General features: G+C 47.8%; 1 protein-coding gene across 1 annotated transcript in view; it reads left to right on the top strand.

Moving 5' to 3' along the window:
• GAB4 (GRB2 associated binding protein family member 4) overlaps positions 1 to 21,361 on the top strand; it is a 50,841-nt gene extending 29,480 nt beyond the window's left edge. Inside the window, exons 4-10 of the mRNA XM_055374848.2 lie at positions 13,488 to 13,738; positions 15,295 to 15,380; positions 17,562 to 17,826; positions 18,660 to 18,750; positions 19,066 to 19,162; positions 20,099 to 20,203; positions 21,050 to 21,361. Of these exons, the coding sequence (XP_055230823.1) occupies positions 13,488 to 13,738; positions 15,295 to 15,380; positions 17,562 to 17,826; positions 18,660 to 18,750; positions 19,066 to 19,162; positions 20,099 to 20,203; positions 21,050 to 21,193 (1,039 nt within the window). The 3' untranslated portion in view covers positions 21,194 to 21,361. The remainder of the gene's footprint in view (positions 1 to 13,487; positions 13,739 to 15,294; positions 15,381 to 17,561; positions 17,827 to 18,659; positions 18,751 to 19,065; positions 19,163 to 20,098; positions 20,204 to 21,049) is intronic.
• The last annotated feature ends 1,397 nt before the right edge of the window (positions 21,362 to 22,758 follow it).

Raw genomic sequence — 22,758 nt, 5'->3', positions numbered from 1 at the left:
GTTGAAAATGAGTTGACTGTAAATGCATGAATTTATTTCTGAGATCTGTGTTCTGTTCCATTGGCCTGTGTGTCCATTTTTAAGTCAGTGCCATGCTGTTTTGGTTATAGCTTTGTAGTATATTTTGAAGTCAGGTAATATGAGTCCTCCAGTTTTGTTCTTTTTTGCTCAGGGTTGCTTTGGCTGTTCTGATCCTAGTGTGGTTTCATATAAACTTTAGAGTTTTTATTTCTATTTCTGTAGAAAATACAGAATGGTATTTTGATAGGCATTGACTCTGCAGATTTCTTTAGGTAGTGTTGGGGTGATCAGATGCAACACCAGACCATGAGGGCTATGAAGTCTGGTGGAGTGAAAGGAATGAGAAAAGACAAGAGTGAAAGTGGGACCAGGGGGCCAATGCTAGTATGGAGGCTGTGAAGGCTCTGAGCTCTGGGAGCCCATGCTATTTATTGGTGATCAAAGAAACAGGTGGTGAGGATGTGGGGTTGAAAGGTAGTGATGCATCAAGCGTATGATCTACACCTGTGACGGTTTAGCATTTTCTTTGAAGCATATGGAACACGTTCTGCTACTTGAGATAATGGAAACATGTTCTTCTAGTTTAAGATACAATCAACCTGTGATCCTGGGAATGCTAGAAGCAAGGAGCCAGCAAGTCTAGACACATTCCAGAGGCCACTAGGGGTTTTATGCCCTGAGCCCTGGATTCCATCCACGCCACGAGGGGTTTTATGCCCTGGGCTTAGATTATGGTGCGGCAGGGCAGCCTTCCACCCTTTGGCACAGAATTTGGTGTTCCAAAGGCCGAGAGGGGTTTTAGACCCTGGACCCTGGACATGTTCCGAGACTCTTTTACATTATGTCAGACATGCAAGCCCTGCCTCAGCTTTTTTCCCAACACTCAGCTTTTCCCCAACAGAAGTCAGGTAATATGATTCCTCCAGTTTTGTTCTTTTTGCTCAGGGTTGCTTTGGCTGTTCTGATTCTTGTGTGGTTTCATATAAATTTTAGAATTTTTGTTTCTATTTCTGTAGAGAATACTGAATGTATTTTGATAGGCATTGATTCTGCAGATTAGGTGGTGTGGACATTTTAACAATATTAATTTCTGCAATCATTATCATGGGATATTGTTCCATTTTCATGTCCTTTTTAATTTCTTTAATAAATATTTTATAGTTTCATTGTTGAGATCTTTTACTTCTTTAAGATTATTTCTAAGTATTTTTTGTAGCTACTGTAAATGGGATTGCTTTCTTAATTTCTTTTTTAGACTGTTTGTTGTTGACATATAGAAATACTACTGATTTTTACACATTGATTTTGTATCCTGCATCTTTTCTGAATTTATCTGTTCCAACAGCCTTTTGGCATTTTTAAGTTTTCCTAAATATAAGATTATATTGTCTGCAAACAAGGACAATTTTACTTCTTCCTTTTCAATTTGGATGCCCTTTCTTTCTTGCTTCTCATTGCTCTGGCTAGGACTTCTAGTGGGCATTCTTGTCTTGTTCTAGATTTTAGAGGAAAGGATTTTCATTTTTCCCTGTTCAGTATGATGCTAGCTGTGGGTTTTGCATGTAAAGCCTTTATTGTTTTGAGGCATGTTCCTTCTATACCCAGTTTGTTGAGAGTTTTTATTGTCAAGGGATGTAGCATTTTATCAAATAACTTTTTGTCATATTTTGAAATGATCATATGGTTTTTGTTTTTGAATCTATTAATGTGGTGTATCATGTTCATTTCTTTGCATATGTTGAACCCTCCTTGCATCCCTGAAATGAATCTCACTTGATCAAGATTAATTATCTTTATAATATATTGTTATAAACATCAGGGATGTTTTCTTTTTTTGTTGTATCTTTGTCTGTTTTTGGTATCAGGATAGTGCTTCATAGGATGAGTTTAGAAGTATTCCATCCTCCTCAACATTTTGGAATAGTTTGAGAAGAATTGATGTTAGTTCTTCATATGTTTGGTAGAAATCAGCAGGGAAGCCATCAGGTCTTGGGTTTTTCTTTGATGGGAGTTTATTACTGTGTCTATCTTGTGACTTCTTGGTCTGTTCAGGTTTTCTATTTCTTCATGATTCAACCTTGCTAGGTTGTATTTGTGTAGGAATTAATCTGTATCTTCCAGGTTTTCCAATTTTTGGCATATTGTTGCTCATAATAGTCTCTGATGGGCCTTTGAATTTTTGTCTTATCAGATGTAATGTCTCCTTTTTTGGCTCTGATTTTATTTAAGGCTTGATTCATTTTTTGTTAATCTAGCTAAAGGATTATCAATTTTTTTATCTTTTCAAAAAAGCAAAGTTTTTGTTTCATTAATATTTTATTTTTTTCACTCTAAATTTTATTTATTTCTGCTATGAACTGTAATATTTATTTCCTTCTAATTTGGGGTTTGGTTTTTTCTTTTCAACTTTTTTAAGGGGCATCATTTAGTTTTTTTCTACTCCTTACTATATTTTATATTTATATTTATTTATTTATTTTTATTATACTTTAAATTCTGGGATACATGTGCAGAACGTGCAGGTTTGTTACATAGGTATACACGCACCATAGTGGTTTGCTGCACCCGTCAACCCATCATCTACATTAAGTATTTCTCCTAATGCTATCCCTCCCCTATCTCCCCACCCCTTGACAGGCCCCGATGTGTGATGTTTCCCTCCCTGTGTCCATGTGGTCTCATTTTTCACCTCCTACTTATGAGTGAGAACATGTGGTGTTTGGTTTTCGGTTCTAGGGTAAGTTTGCTGACAATGATGGTTTCCAGCATCATTCATGTCCCTGCAAAGGACGTGAACTCATTCTTTTTTATGGCTGCATAGTATTCCATGGTGCATATGTGCCACATTTTCTTTATCCAGTCTATCATTGAGGGGCATCCAGGTTGGTTCCAAGTCTTTGCTATTGTGAATAGTGCTGCAATAAACATACGGGTGTACTTGTCTTTATAGTAGAATGATTTATAATCCTTTGGGTATATACCCAGTAATGGGATTGCTGGGTCAAATGGTATTTCTGGTTCTAGATCCTCGAGGAATCGCCACACTGTCTTTCACAATGGTTGAACTAATTTACACTGCCACCAACAGTGTAAAAGTGTTCCTATTTCTCCACATCCTCTCCAGCATCTGTTGTTTCCTGACTTTTTAATGATCACTATTCTAACTGGCATGAGATGGTATCTCATTGTGGTTTTGATTTGCATTTCTGTAATGACCAGTGATGATGAGCTTTTTTTCATGTTTGTTGGCTGCATAAATGTCTTCTTTTGAGAAGTGTCTATTATCCTTTGGCCCCTTTTTGATGGGATTGTTTGGATTTTTCTTGTAAATTTGTTTTAAGTTCCTTGTAGATTCTGGATATTAGCCCTTTGTCAGATGGATAGATTGCAGAAATATTCTCCCATTCTGTTGTTTGCCTGTTCACTCTGATGATAGTTTCTTTTGCTGTGCGGAAGCTGTTTAGCTTAATTAGATCCTATTTGTCTATTTTGGCTTTTGTTGCCATTGCTTTTGGTGTTTTATTCATGAAGTCTTTGCCCATGCCTGTGTGCTTAATGGTATTGCCTAGGTTTTTTTCCACGGTTTTTGTGGTTTTAGGTCTTACGTTTAAGTCTGTAATCCATCTTGAGTTAATTTTTGTATAAGGTGTAAGGAAGCGGTCCAGTTTCAGTTCCCTGCATATGGCTACCCAGTTTTCCCAACACCATTTATTAAATAGGGAATCCTTTCCCCATTGCTTGTTTTTGTCAGCCTTGTCAAAAGTCAGATGGTTGTAGATGTGTGGTGATTTCTGAGGCCTCTGTTCTCTTCCATTGGTCAGTATATCTGTTTTGGTACCAGTCCCATGTTTTGGTGCCTGTAGCCTCATAGTATAGTTTTAAGTCAGGTAGCATGATGCCTCCATGTTTGTTCTTTTTGCTTAGGACTGTCTTGGCGATATGGGCTCTTCTTTGGTTCCTTATGAAATTTAAAGTAGATTTTTCTAATTCTGTGAAGTCAATGGTAGCTTGATGGGAATAGCATTGAATTTGTAAATTTCTTTGGGCAGTATGGCCATTTTCACGATATTGATTCTTCCTATCCATGAGCATGGAATGTTTTTCCATTTGTTTGTGTCCTCTCTTATTTCCTTGAGCAGTGGTGTGTAGTTCTCCTTGAAGAGGTCCTTCCCATCCCTTGTAAGTTCTATTCCTAGGCATTTTATTCTCTTTGAAGCAATTGTGATTGGGAGTTCACTCAGGATTTGGCTATTACTGGTTTGTAGGAATACTTGTGATTTTTGCACATGGATTTTTTATTCTGAGACTTCACTGAAGTTGTTTATCAGCTTAAGGAGATTTGGGGCTGAGACAATGGGGTTTTCTAAGTATACAATCATGTCATCTGCAAACAGAGACAACTTGACTTCCTCTTTTCCAAATTGAATACCCTTTATTTCTTTCTCTTGCCTGATTGCCCTGGCCAGAACTTCCAATACTATGTTGAATAGGAGTGGTGAGAGAGGGCATCCTTGTCTTGTGCCAGTTTTCAAAGGGAATGCTTCCAGCTTTTGCCCATTCAGTATGATATTGGCTGTCAGTTTGTCATAAATAGCTCTTATTATTTTGAGATACATCCCATCAATACCTAGTTTATTGAGATTTTTTAGCACGAAGGGGTGTTGAATTTTATTGAAGGCCTTTTCTGCATCTATTGAGATAATCATGTGGTTTTTGTCATTGGTTCTGTTTATATGATGGATTACGTTTATTGATTTTCGTGTGTTGAACCAGCCTTGCATCCCAGGAAAGAAGCCAGTTTGATCATGGTGGATAAGCTTTTTAATGTGCTGCTAGATTCAATTTGCCAGTATTTTATTGAGGATTTTCGCATCGATGTTCATCAGGGATATTGGCCTGAAATTTTCTTTCTTTGTGTGTCTTTGCCAGGTTTTGGTGTCAGGATGATGCTGGCCTCACAAAATGAGTTAGGGAGGAGTCCATCTTTTTCTGTTTTTTGGAATAGTTTCAGAAGGAATGATATCAGCTCCTCTTTGTGCCTCTGCTAGAATTCGGCTGTGAATCCATCTGGTCCTGGGCTCTATTTGGTTGGTAGGCGATTAATTACTGCCTCAATTTCAGAACTTGTTATTGGCCTATTCAGGGATTCGACTTCCTTCTGGTTTAGTCTTGGGAGGGTGTATGTGTCCAGGTATTTGCCCATTTCTTCTAGATTTTCTAGTTTATTTGCATAGAGGTGTTTATAGTATCCTCTGATGCTAGTTTGTATTTCTGTGGGGTCAGTGGTGATATCCACTTTATCGTTTTTTATTGTGTCTATTTGATTCTTCTCTCTTTTCTTCTTTATTAGTCTGGCTAGTGGTCTATCTAATTTGTTAATCTTTTCCAAAAGACAGCTCGTGGATTCATCGATTTTTTGAAGGTTTTTTTGTGTCTCTGTATCCTTCAGCTCTGCTCTGATCTTAGTTATTTTTTGTCTTCTGCTAGCTTTTGAATTTGTTTGCTCTTGCTTCTCTAGTTCTTTTAATTGTGATATTAGGGTGTTGATTTTAGATCTTCCCTGCTTTCTCTTATGGGCCTTTAGTGCTGTAAATTTCCCTCTGAACATTGCTTTAGCTGTGTCCCAGAGATTGTGGTACATTGTGTCTTTGTTCTCATTGGTTTCAAATAACTTATTTATTTCTGCCTTATTTTTGTTATTTACCCAGCAAATAAATTCAGGAACAGGTTGTTCAGTTTCCATGTAATTGTGCATTTTTGAGTGAGTTTCTTAATCCTGAGTTCGAATTTGATTGCACTGTGGTCTGAGAGACTGTTTGTTATGATTTCCCTTCATTTGCATTTGCTGAGGAGTGTTTTACTTCCAATTATGTGGTCAATTTTAGAATAAGTGAGTGCTATGTGGTGCTCAGAAGAATGTATATTCTGTTGATTTGGGATGGAGAGTTCTGTAGATGTCTGTTAGGTCTGCTTGTTCCAGAACTGAGTTCCAGTCCTGAATATCCTTGTTAATTTTCTGTCTCATTGATCAGTCTAATATTGACAGTGGGGTGTTAAAGTCTCCCATTATTATTGTGTGGGAGTCTAAGTCTCTTTGTAGTCTAGAAGAACTTGCTTTATGAATCTGGGTGTGCCTGTATTAGGCACATATATATTTAGGATAGTTAACTCTTCTTGTTGAATTGATCCCTTTACCATTATGTAAAGCCCTCTTTGTCTCTTTTGATCTTTCTTGGTTTAAAGTGTGTTTTATCAGAGACTAGGATTGCAACCCCTGCTTTTTTTTTTTTTGCTTTCCATTTGCTTGGTAAATCTTCCTTCATCCTATTATTTTGAGCCTATCTGTGTCTTTGCACGTGAGATGGGTCTCCTGAATACAGCACACCGATGGGTCTTGACTCTTTATCCAATTTGCCAGTATGTGTCTTTTAATTGCGGCATTTAGCCCATTTACATTTAAGGTTAATATTGTTATGTGTGAATTTGATCCTGTCATTATGATGCTAGCTGGTTATTTTGACTGCTAGTTGATGCAGTTTCTTCCTAGCATCGATGGTCTGTACATTTTGGTATGGTTTTGCAGTGGCTGGTACTGGTTTTTCCTTCCCATGTTTAGTGCTTCCTTCAGGAGATCTTGTAAGGCAGGCATGGTGGTGACAAAAATCTCTCAGCATTTGCTTGTCTGTAAAGAAATTTATTTCTCCTTCACTTACGAAGCTTTGTTTGGCTGGATATGAAATTCTGGGTTGAAAATTCTTTTGTTTAAGAATGTTGAATATTGGCCCCTTCTCTCTTCTGAGTTGTAGGGTTTCTGCAGAGAGATCTGCTCTTAGTCTGATGGGCTGCCCTTTGTGGATAACCCAACCTTTCTCTCTGGCTGCTCTTAGCATTTTTTCCTTCATTTCACCCTTGCTGAATCTGACAATTATGTGTCTTGGGGTTTGCTCTTCTCAAGGAGTATCTTGGTGGTGTTCTCTGTATTTCCTGAATTTGAATGTTGGCTTCTCTTGCTAGGTTGGGGAGGTTCTCCTGCATGATATCCTGAAGAGTGTTTTCCAACTTGGTTCCATTTTCCCTGTCATTTTCACATACACCAATCAAACGTAGCTTGGTCTTTTCACATAGTCCCATATTTCCTTGAGGCTTTGCTCATTTCTTTTAATTCTTTTTTCTCTAATCTCATCTTCATGCTTTATTTCATTAAGTTGATCTTCAATCTCTGATATCCTTTCTTCTGCCTGATGGACTTGTCTATTGATACTTGTGTATTCTTCATGAAGTTCTCATGCTGTGTTTTTCAGCTCCATTAGGTCATTTATGTTCTTCTCTGAACTGGTTATTCTAGTTAGCAGTTCCTGTAACCTTTTATCAAGGTCTTTAGCTTCCTTGCATTGGGTTAGAACATGCTCCTTTAGCTCAGAGGAGTTATTACCCACCTTCTGAAGCCTACTTCTGTCAGTTGGTTAAACTCATTCTCTGTGCAGTTTTGTTCCCTTTCTGGTGAGGAGTTGTGATCCTCTGGAGGAGAAGAGGTGTTCTGGCTTTTCAGCCTTTTTGCACTGTTTTTTCCTCATCTTCGTCAATTTGTCTACCTTTGATCTTTGATGTTGGTGATCTTCGGATAGGGTTTTTGTGTGGATGTTTTTTTTGTTGTTGTTGATGCTATTCCTTTCCGTTTGTTAGTTTTCCTCCTAACAGTCAGACCCCTCTGCTGCAGCTCTACTGGAGTTTGCTGGAGGTCCACTCCAGACTCTGTATCACCAGCAGATATCACCAGTGGAGTATCACCAGTGGAGACTACAGAACAGCAAAGATAGATGCCTGTTCCTTGCTCTGGAAGCTTCATCCCAGAGCGGCACCTGCCAGATGCCAGCTGGAGCTCTCCTGTATGAGGTGTCTGTCGATGCCTGCTGGGAGGTTTCTCCAGTCAGGAGGGACAGGGGTCAGGGACCTGCTTGAGGAGGCAGTCTGTCCCTTAGCAGGGCTTGGGCGTTGTGCTGGGAGATATGCTGCTTTCTTCAGAGCCACAGGCAGAACGTTTAAGTCTGCTGAAACTGCACCCACAGCTGCCCCTTCCCCCAGGTGCTCTGTCCCAGGCAGATGGGGTTTTATCTATAAGCCCCTGACTCGGACTGTAGCCTTTTTTTCAGAGATGCCCTGCCCAGAGAGGAAGAATCTAGAGAGGCAGTCTGGCCACAGTGGCTTTGCTGAGCTGTGGTGGGCTTTGCCCAGTTAGAACTTCCTGGAGGGTTTGTTTACACTGTGAGGGGAAAACCGCCTATTCATGCCTCAGTAATGGCGGATGCCCCACCCCCACCAAGCTTCAGTGTCCCTGGTTGACTTCAGACTGTTGTGCTGGCAGCGAGAATTTCAAGCCAGTGGATCTTAGCTTGCTGGTCTCCATGGGGGTGGGATCCCCTGAGCTAAAAACCACTTGGCTCCCTAGCTTCAGCCCCATTTTCAGGGAAATGAACAGTTCTGTCACTCTGGCATTCCAGACGCCACTAGGGTATGGAAAAAAACTCCTACAGCTAGCTCGGAGTCTGCCCAAAAAGCTGCCCAGTTTTGTGCTTGAAACCCAGGGCCCTGGTGGTGTAGGCACCCGAGGGAATCTCCTGGTCGTGAGTTGTGAAGACCATGGGAAAAGTGTATCTGGGCCAGAATGCACCATTCCTCACAGCACAGTCCCTCTCGGCTTCCCTTGGCTAAGGGAGGGAGTTCCCCAACACTTTGTGCTTCCCTGGTGAGGTGACGCCCCACCCTGCTTCGGCTCACCCTCTGTGGGCTGCACCCACTGTCTAACCAGTCCCAGTGAGATCAGCCAGGTATCTCAGTTGGAAATGCGGAAATCACCCACCTTCTGTGTTGATCTCGCTGGGAGCTGCAGACCAGAGCTGTTCCTATTTGGCCATCTTGCCAGCCACCCATCATTTAGATTTTTAAAGTGTTTATTTATTTAAATGCAGTGACCAAGTGCAAAAGGAAGTGGCTACAAAACCTAGGAAACCATTTTTAAAAGTCAGGGGAGAGCTCTGGGTTGATATTGACACCAAAGAATATGCAGGAGGTGGTGTGACAGCCTCACATGCCACCAGCCTCTGTGCAGCCAGAAGCCTAGGACAGGAGGGCAGGTGCACTGCGCTGCTGGCTGGAGTGAGTGTTTACTCCCAAACTACTTGCTGACTCCAGGAAGCACCCTGCACACTAGTGCTTTAGTGTCTCCCTGTACCAACTTGGCCATTTCTGCCTTCCTCATCTGCTATGCAGGGGTAACGTGTTTCTCAGACCTATTAGGAAGATTTAAAGTGGCATCACATGTCATGCACCTGACACAGGGTCTTACCTGTTTTATGCAGCTTCTGTCAGCCTGCAGTCCTGGAAGACAAGCGTCTCTCCAAATCCACTGCTCCCAGTTATCCGTCCAACAAAAGCAATGCAGGACATCATAGTAACATTGGCCTCACATGGGTGTGCATGGCAGTAATGGAGTCCCCAGGACCTCTGAGTCCTCAGAGTTCTCCTCCTGATTCTTGCCCAAGGGGAGCACACTGCAGCAGGGATTGAGCAGGGTGTCCAGAGCCCTGGGTGTTGGCACGGTGCTCCTGTTCTTTTAGTAGGTAATTTCAGGCATGTTGGCTTCCCTTGATTACCTTTTACCTGATATAGTCCTGCTCAAAATGCATCAGTGTCATCTACCATAAGCCAGGCATAATTCCATGGGACAGGATGTGGCCGTCTGCTGTCTTGGAGGACATGGTTGGCTAGGAGTAGAGAGACACAGACCCAGAAACCAACACAAGACAGAGCAAGGTCCATGTTCTAATGGGAGCCCAGGTGCTGTGGGAACAGGGAGGAAGAGCACAGGGTCTGCTGGGAGTGGGGAGACTCACACTGATAACACACGCCAGACAGAGTGAGTGCATGTACTGATGGGAGCCCAGGTGCTATGGGGGCACAGAGAAGGGTATGCTTAAGATGAGAGGGAGAATTAGGGACCAGTAATTCTTTTGTAGATGGAAAGTCTTTTGGACTTGGTGTAACATTTTGATGCATCAGAGAGAAGCATTCCAGGGCGAGGTGAGGCATGTACACCCAGGGATGGGGTTTAGACCATGTGGGACCTACTCAGGGGTGAGTATCTGAGCTGGAGTAAAGGACCTGGGGCAGGCGGATGTTGGGACATAAGAAAGTGGGGTTTAAGGAGGAAGAGTTTGGATCTGCTGGTCCAAAGTGTTTGGGCCAAGCTCAGGAAAAAGGATGGCAGCACCCCACTTTTCTTTATTTACTTTTTCATTCATTTGCTTGTTCCTTCAGCAAACATTTATTCATTATTTGCTATGTGACAAGCACTAACCTGGGTGCTGAGGAAAGAAAGATGAATAAAACAGGGTTTCCTTCCTCAGGGAAATCATAGTCTGGTGGAGAAGATAAATAACAATGGAGTGTGACTCAGATAGCAATTTGCTGCTGCTCCAAGAACAGTTATGCAGGTGATTGGTTATGCTTGGAGATAGAGGATCTAAGACAGGCTTTTAAAAATGTGCCTTTTGAGCTGAATTTGAAGGATAAGTGGAGTAGGAGCTTGCCAGAGGGACCTCAGAAGCCATCCAGGGACAGCTGACAACAGGACAAAGCCCAGAAGTGTGACTGAGAGGAGCACGCTGGGGACACAGTGACGTCTGGTTTGAGTGGATCCTAGGTGGGAAGGGTAACTAGGAAGAAAAGACTGGAGAGATGGGATGGAATAAAGCTGGGGGTTTTTCATCCTAAAAGCACTGTGACAGTGGTGGAGATGTTTAAGCTGGGAGGTTAGGAGGGTAATAGCAGGATGGAGAGAGCTGGAGAGGCCCTGGGAAGATGTGAGGAAGTCGTGTTATGAGACCTTTTGTGGTCCAGAGGAAGGATCAGGAGGAAATGAGTAGGGTGGGCTCACTAAGGCTGACTGGTGAGTGAGTGAGAGTGTGGGTAACTCCAGTGTTTTGGGCTTGAGAGGCTGGAGCCAATCCCAAGACAGAACAGTCAGGAGAAGTAGATTTCAGGAGGAAGATGATGGGCATATTCTGAATATGCGTGAGATTACAGCAGGACACCTGAGGTGCTTTCCCCCACCCCATCGCCACCTTGACATCCTTCCGAAGCTCTTGATCCCTTCAGTGCTGGCCTGGCCCCTCCACTGTCATCTCTCAGCCTGAGCAGCTTGCAGCCCCTTGAACTGCCAGGCTGTGTTCTGCATCTTGCTGTTTCCAAGTGGAACAGCTTTTCCCTTGTCTCAACTTTTGTCTGGCCAGCTGCTGCAGATCCTTCCGGGCTCACTCAGATGGAAGGCTTTGCATAAGGCTTTCCTGGCACTCTTGACCACCACCAGGGAGGGCTCATCCAGATCTGTCTGCAGCCGTGTGCTCATCCCACCTGATTGTGGTGGTGTGTGTTCATGACACCTCCTCCACTGCTGTGATGCCTGTCCTGCAGGGCAGGTGGCGTCTGTGTCCACTGTGCCTGGCCCAGATGGAAAGTGGGGCGTGAGCAAACATTACAGGAGCAAATCCAGGTGGCATATCGACCAGAGAGCTGGAAACTCCAAAAGACCAAGTGAAAGGCACCAAAGACAAATATAAACACGAGGATCCTGCATCTTCCCCTGCTCTCCTGTCTGCTGGTGAAGCACAGCATGCTCTAGAGATGTGTTCAGTTATGGAGGCCCATGCTGTTGGCTTGGTCTTGTGTGTGGAGAGGAATAGAAAGGGAGAAGGAATGCAGAGGCCCAGGAAGGAAGGCTGTGAAGCTCGGTGGCCCATGTTGGCAGAGGAGGTAGCCTGGCCTGCACACCTGCTTCCCTTCATTTTTCTAAGCTTCTGGGCCAGCTGTGGCCATGTCCCCAAGGAACAGCTCCCCACAGGCTGAGAGCATACCAGTGAGGCAGTTCCATGGATTGGTCTCAGAGGGCTGTGACCCCTAGAAACCGCATGCAAATGTGCATGTGTGTGAGACGTGCCTCATTCTGGGGAGACACCCCAAGAGCTTTTGCTCAGCTTTTCAAAGATGCCTATGGCCATCAAGAGGCTGAGAACTGCTGCTATAAGGATCCAGTCTTACTTTTTTCCCCACATTAAATCCTAGGAGGAATAATAATATAAAAGATAGGGAAGAAGACCTAGATCCATACTTGCTCAGAACTACATCCTGCAATTTCCTAGAGCGCCCACACAGAACGTAGAACCCAGTTCCAAAACCACTCTCATAAAGCCGAAGGCTGTAGAGTTGCAGAGCAAGATGGACCCTTGGAAATCACTGTGATGCTGGGTCGTGTCTGGGGTGATCAGAAAGGCACACAGAGCTTATCGGTGGCAGCGCTGGAACCTGCCACAGCTCCCTCCTCATTCATTGATTCTCTTTTTACTACTTGCCTTATCTCCCAAAACTTAACGTTTTAATAATTCAAAACTTTTTCTTTTTTCTTTTTCCGAGGTAGGGTCTGGCTCTGTTGCCCAAGTTGGAGTACAGTAGCATGATCTCAGCTCACTGCAGCCTCGGCCTCCTGGGCTCAAGCCATACTCCCACCTCAGCCTCCCAACCAAGTAACTGGGACTACATCACCATGCCTGGCTAATTTTTTTTTTTTTTTTTTTTCAAGAGACAGGTTTTTACCATGTTGTCCAGGCTGGTCTCGAACTCTTGAGCTCAAGCCATCTGCCTGTCTGGGCTTCCTAAAGTGCTGAGAATACAGGTGTGGGCCACCGTGCCTGGCTTCAAACCTTTTTCTATCCAAATAGAGTTGCCAAACAGGAAACAATTTTTTCTATAGATGTTTAGGTTTCTGGGGAGAGAAACTTTTCCTTCGAATTGCCTCTCTAACCACCGTAAAACCTGGTAGAAGATGGATCTGTTGCTTATGTCTGAATAGTTCTTTATAACTTACCCATTGACACCCATGAGCTGGTTTACTTTAGAGGGGAACACTGACACTCAGAGATGAGATGACCCGCTTGCTGCTTCCTGCCACCCACTTCAAAGCTCTCCCCACTGTCTCTCAGCCTGGGCATTCAGTTGTGCACATTCTGCAATGCTCACAGCAGGGAACCAGTAGCCAGTGTACCTGGCTTGCTGCTCTGTTTTGTGGGGGTGAAACTGACCACCCTGCTAATCACAGCCATTGGGGAAGAGGAATAAGGTCTTGCCTTGATTGAATTAGACTCTAGATATACTAGAGTCTGATTTCTAAGCAACCTGCAAAGTGAGTTTTTAATCACCATTTTACAGATGGAGAAACTAATTCAGAAAGGGAAAATACTCAAGGCCACAAGGTAGTAAGCTCCCAAACTAGACAAATCTCAGGTCTGCCCAATTCCTCTTCCTGTTTTTTCCCCATATCATCTCACTACATGGGGCTGTGAACTTCCCCGCCTGCCTCCCTGGGGCAGTCCTGGCCTCCTCTCACCCCTGCCCCTTCCCTTCTTTCTCTCTCTTAGGAGTGCCAGCTTCTCCCAGGGTTCTGAGGCCCCATTCATCATGAGGAGAAACACAGCCATGCAAAATCTTGCCCAGCACAGTGGATACAGTGTTGATGGGGTCAGCGGTCACATCCATGGCTTCCATAGCCTTTCCAAGCCGAGCCAGCACAATACAGAATTCAGAGGCAGCACCCACAGAATCCCCTGGAGCCTGGCCTCCCATGGCCACACCAGAGGCAGCCTCACAGGCTCTGAGGCGGATAATGAGGGTGTGTACCCCTTCAAGGCACCCAGAAGCACCCTGTTCCAGGAGTTTGGGGGCCACCTGGTGAACAATAGTGGTGTTCCGGCCACCCCACTCTCAGTGCACCAGATTCCTAGGACAGTCACGTTAGACAAGAACCTCTATGCCATGGCGGTGGCCACTCCTGGGCCCATAGCCTCCCTTCCCCTGCCCAAGGCAAGTCAGGCAGAAGCATGTCAGTGGGGCAGCCCTCAGCAGAGACCTTTAGTCAGTGAAAGTAGCAGGTGGTCTGTTGCTGCTGCCATCCCCAGGCGGAATACCCTTCCTGCAGTAGACAACAGCCGATGTCACCAAGGTCAGTATGAGCCCTCACTGAGACCCAGAGGGAGAGGGGAGGTGGCACCGGGTTCTCAGTGGTTAGCTAGTCCTTGGTCTCCCATGGCCAAGGGAGACTTGGGAGCCACTCAGGTCACTGATAGTCAAGTTCATCTCCTGCATGGACCTTGACCACTGGGTACCCCAGCACTGGAGGCTGCTAATAGATACCCAGTGGCAAGACTGGCAGACTTGGCCTCCACTAAGGGAGACAGAACATTCTTAGTTACAGTACAGCACATTATGGGTTTGGAATTCTAAATCATCATAGTGTATGTATGTTTAAATCCGAGTAAAGACTTAAAACAGAAGTTTAGGAGATCAGTCCAAAACTAGAGCCAAACCAGTGTGGACTAACAGACTGTTGAAACAAAATGAGATCGTCAAAATATTTTCCAGCCTATATTTGGGACTCTTTGTTTGAAGCCTAAACTTGTATTTGAAATACCTAGATTCTTTTCTCGTTTGTTTTCCACTGAGAGTATTTTATATCTGCATATAACCTCCTCTCCTCAATGAAAAAAAATAGATCAATAGTAACTCCTTTCCTTTTGCATCCATTCTTATACCTTGCAAAGCCTTTGTTTATTCTTCCTGTTATGAGAGAGTCTGGTGGGGCAAAGCCTTGTTTTCTCCATTTTATATGAGGCCCATGGTACTTAGGCTTATTCAGGGTTGAAAGTCATAAGTGGTAAAGATGAGCCTCACCCTGAGGTCCTGGATCCTGGGTTAGAGTTCTTTGCAGTCTTTTTAGTGTTTCAGCAATTTGAGCAAGGCCCTCGTGCTGTGAAATTGAAATGATAGAGGTATATATAAAACATGTTTGCTGTTCAGAGCTCACATTTATGTATAAAATAAAATGAAACCGACATGCAGAAGTCAGTATAAGCACTCTTTACTATTCCTGGAGGTGGCAGGTGGGTGAAAGGGATGGGTGGTGGGTGCTGTAGGAGTTGAAGGAAAAGGTGTGTCCTGAGGGCAGGTGTCCAGGAGGGACACTGTGTGGGTAACACTGGAGCTGGACCTGGAAGCCCAGGAGTTGTGGTAGGGAGCAGGGATGTGTTAGAGGTAACGCTTTGTCATTTGGGGTTGAGAGTCATGTCCTCTAGAGCATCAGTGAGACCCTAAGCAGCACTGGGGAGGGCGTGGGAGGCATCAACACATGGATCAGCTGTGATGCATGTGGATCTCCTTCCTCTGTCGTAGCTTCCTCCGGCAAGTACACCCAGCATGGTGGAGGGAATGCCAGCCGGCCTGCTGAGTCCATGCATGAGGGAGTCTGTTCTTTCCTGGTGAGTATGGCTTAACCAGGGGTCCCCAGACTGGCTCAGGGAGGTAAAGGTCACACTCCATGGAACTAAAAGCACATCCCCCAAAGGGTGACAGCATCTCCCTCCTAGGAGCCTGCCTAGGTTCTTGCCTCAGTTCAGAACCATAGGTTCAGTTTTTGGATAAGTGAGATACAGGTATCCAGGTCTGGAAGAAAGTGAGTACTTAAGTAGATGGGATCACAAGTCTTACCAGCCCTGTGGGTAGCAGAGGGTGCAGAATGCTGGGGTTCTGGGTGCTCTAAGCAGGTGCTCTAACCCATGAGGTCCCCTGGAGCAGGAGTGCTTCCCTGTGAGCCTTTGGTATGGGTAGGCAGAGGGGACAGGCTGCTGGGGTGGTGGGTGATCTGATTCAGCAACCTTATCCAGGAGATCCTCTGGAGCAGGGGTGCTTCTGTGTGAGCCTCAAGGCAAGGGCAGTACTCAGAGTCAGGTGAGGTGGATGGATTCCAGGCTGCCACCTGGAAAGGGTAACCACAGTTCTCCAAGGTGTCAGACAAGCAACAAGGCCTGGCGTCAGGCTTCTTACAAAGATGGTGGGAATTAGGTAACCAAGGCAGAGGGCAGATGAGGCAGGAGCTGGAGGAAGGCTGTACCTAGGTCTGCTGCATTGCGCAACTCTGTGGCAGCTCTGCCTGCAGCTTGGTGGTCACCCAGGAGCCCGAGTGAGCCCCAGGCTCTCTATACCTCCCTGATACCTTGTCTGCTAATCACAGCCATTGGGGGAGAGGAATCTCCTTGTCTGGGGAAGTGCACCTCACCCCATACGTCACCTTCCAGGGCCAAGACATCTGATGTGTGATCCTTGCCTTGATCAGGGCCTGAGATGCTGACCTGCCAGTGCCGAGTCAGGACTTGAGGTGGATGGTGGGTCTCGAGGCCACATCTGCGTGGTGCATGGCCTGTGCTGCCTTCTGCCTGTCTCCCGTATCCGGAAACCCACGTGGACATTGGGTGCTGAGCCACATCTGCATGGTGCATGGCCTGTGCTGCCTTCTGCCTGGCTCCCGTATCTGGAAACCCACGTGGACATTGGGTGCTGAGCCACACCTGCGTGGTGCATGGCCTGTGCTGCCTTCTGCCTGGCTCCCGTATCCGGAAACCCACGTGGACATTGGGTGCTGAGCCACACCTGCGTGGTGCATGGCCTGTGCTGCCTTCTGCCTGGCTCCCGTATCCGGAAACCCACGTGGACATTGGGTGCTGAGCCACACCTGCGTGGTGCATGGCCTGTGCTGCCTTCTGCCTGGCTCCTGTATCCGGAAACCCACGTGGACATTGGGTGCTGAGCCACACCTGCATGGTGCATGGCCTGTGCTGCCTTCTGCCTGGGCCCAGCATCCAGAAACCTGAGTGGACCCAGCCACTAAAGATATTTTATCCTATAGATTTGTCACAAATTGTAGTTGGACCCCAAGGGGTCCTGAGAGCTAGAAGTGCCCAGACGTCTCATTTTTTTCTTGCCTTTACTTTGATTTCAGAGTCTTTCCAAGGTCACTCTGATAGCTTCAAAGTGTAGCCCTCCCCATGTAGTGAAGGCTTATAATTGTATGCTGCCTTGGCATCCACATCGAATGGAGGTTTAACTTTCTCAGACCAGAGGCAGAGGACTTAGTCTCCCTGATGGTTTCCAGTTCTACACCACACCCATGTGGCTTCAGTCAGTGGCCAGAGATAGGAATTTAGACTTACCTCCCCCATGCAGCAGACTGGGCTCGCCACTTTCTTGCTGCTCCCTTTAAATGGACCATCCAGGCATTTACTCCGACCTTAATTAAGTGATCCCACACCCCATTCTGCAAGATACACTTACAGTTGCCACCCTCTCTCCTCTTACTCCCTAACCTCCCAGGACCTGTAAGAACTGAAAACTCTTCCACTTTTACATGTTGACTGTGTCATGGAAGCTGCTCCAAAGTCTGACCCCTGAGGCTGCCCAGAGGGGCCCCATGCATGGGGTTCCTGGCTGGAGCACTTCTATCTGGGCCGCAGGTGGCTGCTGAAGACAGCAGCCCCCAGCCAAGGTGATCAAAAGTTTCGTTCAAAACACCCCGTCATGACTCTTTTTGGCCTTGTCTAGAAATTCTCATTCCTATCTTGTTCTTGCTGGTGATAGCTGTGTTTCTTTCACTGTGCTCTTCCTAGCCAGGAAAAACACTTGTGGGCCTGTCAGACAGCATTGCTTCTGAGGACAGCTGTGTGCCCATGAACCCAGGCTCCCCGACCCTGCCGGCTGTGAAGCAAGCAGGCGATGATTCCCAGGGTGTCTGCATCCCTGTGGGCTCATGTCTTGTTCGCTTTGACCTGCTTGGCTCCCCACTCACAGAGCTTTCTATGCACCAAGACCTCAGCCAGCGACATGAGGTCCAGCTGCCCCCTGTCAACCGCAGCCTCAAGCCTAACCAGAAAGGTAAGTCTTTCCCCATTCTATTTCTTGACAATGTCCAGGGACTCTGCATTCGCTTAGGTGTCAGGTGGATCCTGGATGTGGAACGTCTGACTCTGGCAAGTCATGTGAATTCTCTGAGCCTCAGTTTTCTCGTCTGTGAAATGGAGATAGTAACTCCTACTTCCCGGGTTTGTTTGGAAGGAGAGTGTCTGGGACAGTGGCCCTGGCTCACAGCAGGTGTCCAGTGAAGTTTGGTCTGTGCCCTCCACATGTAGACCAGGAAGAAGAGCTAGAGCTCAGGTTCCAGGCTGCCATGACCTCACCCTGTGGCCTTGGCCCAGCACGGGGTTCAAGGAAGGAGTGGGATAACTGGGTGGGGATCAGTCCTGTGGGTCTGGCCACAGGGAACCAGACCCAGCAAGTGGCGCTGGAGCCTCAGCACCTCATGGTGTCTACCTGCTTCCACAGTGGGCTACACAGCCCTGTCCAAGGCAAGCAGGGGCAGGCATGGGGACTAAATCCATTTCAAACATTGTGTCTGTTTTTTATATCAAGTCAAATTTAGGCAGAAAAATCTATTGTCAGACTATGAGTCCCCATTTTGGATTCTGAAAATACAGTGGCTATAGATACAGTGGGAGGAGCATACGATCTGGAATCTGAGAACAGAACTCTAAGGCCCTTCAGCATGACCCAGCCGATAGAGCCTTGCCAAGCCTCAGTCCCCCGCACACAGCTGGGTGGACTGGGTGGACGGGGTGGGCCTTTCTAAGCACACCTGGGCCTTGTAGCAAAGTGGAGATGGGTGTGGTGTCATCACTGGCTGATGACTGAAGGTTCTTTTCCTGCTCCAGCAAACCCAACACCGCCCAACCTGAGAAACAACAGGGTCATCAATGAGCTCTCCTTCAAGCCACCTGTCACAGAGCCCTGGTCTGGGACCAGGTGAGTGTCTGTCAGTGGAAACAGGAGCTTGGGACCGGGCCGGTGGAGGAGTGAGTGGGATGGTCATTGGCTTGTGGTCAGGATAACTGGATGCTGATGTTGATGTGGACATAGCTGATCCTGTCTCCCTCTCATGAGGCGTGACGGCCTTCTCATCTGTAAAGGGGGAATAATGATCCCTGTCCCTATCAGTTCTTGATCTGGTAACAGTGTGAGGCCTGGATGCTTGAAGTCAGGGCCCAGCTGGAGGCTGGAGCCCTGACAGCAGCCCTGAGCCCCACCCAGGATGTACTCCTTGCCTTCTTCCCATGACAGCCACACCTTTGACTCCAGCTCCTCCCAACACCCCATCTCCATGCAGAGCATCACCAACACAGACTCAGAAGACAGTGGAGAGAGGTATCTTTTCCCGGTGAGTCCTTGGGGGTCACTGTAAGGCTCCTATCAGAGTCCCCTGGGACCCACACTCATGTCCCCGCTTCCCAGCTTAGCTACCTCAGCTGACTCACCCCAGCCCAGTCAGGTGTGATTTGGTCTCCTATTGCAAGCTCTTCTTGAGCACAGGTGTATCAGGCAATCATTAGGGTTAGGAAGATGATGGTCTCCCCTCAAGGAAGTCTGGAACTTGAAGAGCAGAGGCAGCCCACCTCGCCCTCATGACGGTGATACAGGTGGTGCCCTGCCCTGGAAGAGGCAGAGTTGGAGGTGTCTGCTTCGCCATGGGGAGACACACATGTACATGCTTCACCCTGGTGAGGGCTGTGAGAGATGTGGAGATGCAGGTGGAACACAGGATGCCCCTTAGATTGGCACTGAAGAGGGCATCATGACCAACATTTGATAGTTGCTGCATAGATATTGGAAGAATGAGCCAGCCAGCAAAGCAGCCAAAACCCAGAGCCCAGGGCGGCCACTTTTCTCACCAGAGCCGGACTTCAGGAATGTCCCAGCAAGGTGGCAGCCTTCTAGAGAGGAGGCTGCGGGACCCCGCGTGTCTCCTGGAGAGCTGCCAAGGGGGCAGGCTCCATGCAGCCTCAGGTGGTGGGCACTGCCGATCTCTGGGAGCTGGAGGGGGAGGCAGCTGCTTCATAGTATGGACCTACTCTGGGCCATGGGTGGGAGTTGCAGATGACTGACTGGGTGCAGCATCCAGTGTGTGAAGGAGAGGCACAGTAGTAACACCTGGCTCACAGGACTGCTGAGAGGGTTTGAATGAGCAGAGAGTGCCCCAGTGCATGGCTCAGAGTAGGACCCAGTGGGCTCGTAGCTACGCCCACAGGTGTGTTCCACTGGGTGCTGGGTCTGTGTCCTGAACTCGTTTGCAGGATTTTCCTCCTTGTGACAGCAGAACCCGGCATCTGCATTTCCTGTTTCCGGTGGCACCAGCAGTTCAGCCCCGCCGAGGAGCACTGGTAACATCCACTACGTGGCCCTGGACTTCCAGCCGAGCAAGGTGCCTGGGGTGGAGCTGGGGTTGGGCAGAGCCCTTGGGCCCTGGGGGAGAGACTGTGGGGCCAGGCCCTTCAGCACTGGCAGCACCGGGCTGCTGGGCTGCCACTCCCAGCCCAGTGCCTGGCTCTTATGCTCAGTGGTGCTCTGATCTGGATCTCGGGGCTCCTGTTCCTTCCCTCTCAGCGTGGTGCCTTCATCAGCCTGCCCCGACTCCCCATAGAGACAGATGACTGTGTGGAGACCTGATCTGTGGAGGTTGTGGAATAAATCAGGAGAGACCCAGGACCGGCAACCTGGCTCCAGGCCAAACTCTTCTGTGAGGAGAACTCACTGTGTGGGAGGGTTCTAGAGCCCGGCCATTGATGGGGGGGACCTCAGAAGGAACTCCTGGGTCCAGGAAAGCCTCCCGAGAAAGCACATATAGCCAGCCTGTCTAGACAGCAGGGTGGAGAGCTCCATCTCTGTGCATTGCGCCCCTTGGGGAGATAGGGCTCACCGAGGGCACCCCTGGAAAGGCCTAGGCTGGTGCTTGTTGACACCTGGGAAATTTCCTGCCATGGATGAGTGTTTAGAGGGGAAGGCCTTGGCCAGTCCTTGGGCCAGAGAAGGGCCTGGCTCTTCCTGCGAGGTGGGAGTTGAGAAGTGCTGGCCAGGGCTATGGCATCCAGCAGGAGAGGTTAGCCTGGAGTTGAGGCTTTAAAGCCCAGGCCCCCCCAGGCTGCTGAGAGCAGGAGGCAGAGGTTCCTTTCCCCCTGAGAAAGTTTGGGAGAGCCCACTCCTTGGCCTGCCCTTCCTCACCAGGAACTCACAGACACTGCCACTCCCACTTCCACCCTCTGTCCCTCAGCCATCCATAGGCTCTGTCACGTCCGGCAAGAAGGTGGACTATGTCCGGGTGGATCTGGAGAAGACCCAGGCCCTGCAGAAGACCATGCATGAACAGATGTGCCTGCGGCAGTCCTCGGAGCCTCCCAGGGGCGCCAAGCTGTGACTCGGGCCACCAAAACCAGAGTGGGGCCAGGACAGTGCCTCAGAGCTGCTCCTCCACACTCTAAAGCTCTGTAATACCAGGGACCGCATCCCTTACATAGAGAGCAGAGGCCTGATCAATATACATCCTTTGCCTGCTTGGGGCCCACCTGTGCCTTTGGCTCTGTGCCAGGCCATGTTTCCTTCTCACTTCGCCCTCTTCCTTGGCGTTCCAGTGCCACATTGGACTCAAACTTGGCTATGGGGACAGGAGAAGCCAGTCTCCTCCTCCTGTGACTTGAGAGATTCTCAGATCGCAGGTTCAGAAGGTAGGCCCTCACCCAGGGCTTCTTGTGCCAAAGTTCAGGTAGGGATCTGAATTTTTTGTTGAAAGTTTTTGACCAAAATTTCGAAGGGTTTCAGAATGAACAGGGCAGAGCGGACACTTCATCCTACCTTGGGGTGAACAGACTTTCCTCCTCCAAAAAATGACTGCCCATAGGGTTTGATGGAGGCGGCCTCCACACCCTGTCAGCACCTGTGAGCACCACATTTCACCAGACCAGGGGCCTGGCTGGCTTCTGGGGATCCATCCCTCAGCAGGAGCCCTCTCCCCTGGCAGCTCAAAGGCTCAGGTGGCAAGGCCCCAGGCTTAGGCACTGAGGACACGGGGAATCTATCAGACCTTTTCCCAGACGTGACAAGGTCACATCAGTGAGGGAAAGGACAAGGACACAGACAGTGGTGATGGCCAAGATAGGCTGAAGATGCTGATGGGGTGCACAGGAAGTGAAAACTCCTCAGGGAGTGGAGGCAGAGAAGGTGGTTTTTAGGACAAGGGGTGCCTGAATTAGTCTTGAGAGGTTAGGTCAGATTTTTGCAAGGAAGGAGGGCAGGGCCAGGCTGCAGTGGAGGAAGGAACGACAGACTGGAAAAGCCTGTGCTGAGGGGCCACAGGAGCTTTGGAGGGCAGGTCCAGCTGCTCAGAACTGCAGGGGCCGGGCCTTTGTGCTCCCACGGGTGGAATGGTGATGGCCGTGTGACCACACTGGGCAGAGCGTGCAGGGTGCTGGCTCACTGGCCCAGCCCTGACTGTGTCCCTGTAAGGTCCTCTACAAGGGGTCCCATACAGCGCAGCTCTTAACTGCCATCCACTGTCCTCAGCTGACTACAGTGGGGCCCAGTATTGATCTCAGCTCCCAGCCCAGCCACCTTCCCTGTTGATCCCAGGCTGCTAAGAAAGTGCTGCATGTTCTGAGTGTGCATGGTGTGCATGAACCTGGTGGAGGCTTCAGAGACTGAGGTGTTCAAGTCCCATCTCCAGAGGGGTTCCTTCCAGCTCTTGGTTCCTGTGACCACCAAACCCTGAGGGTGAAAGTAGGGGTGGAGATGGAAAGAAGGACAAGAGAAGAGGACACTGGCCTATTGGAAGCAGAGCTCTACTCCCAAGCCTGGACTCCAGCCATGTCTAGCATCTAGCATGTATCCCCCCCTCCACCCACCATCCCAGAAGGAAAAGTCAACTCAGCTTAATACAGGGGTCCTTGGACCTATCTTGAGGTTAAAGTCCACCTCCCCTGGTGGCCT

This window comes from Gorilla gorilla, chromosome 23 (assembly GCF_029281585.2).
Source record: "Gorilla gorilla gorilla isolate KB3781 chromosome 23, NHGRI_mGorGor1-v2.1_pri, whole genome shotgun sequence".
Classification (NCBI taxonomy): domain Eukaryota; kingdom Metazoa; phylum Chordata; class Mammalia; order Primates; family Hominidae; genus Gorilla; species Gorilla gorilla.
The sequence above is the reverse complement of the archived record's forward strand: the minus strand, read 5'-3'. Positions and strand labels throughout refer to the sequence as shown.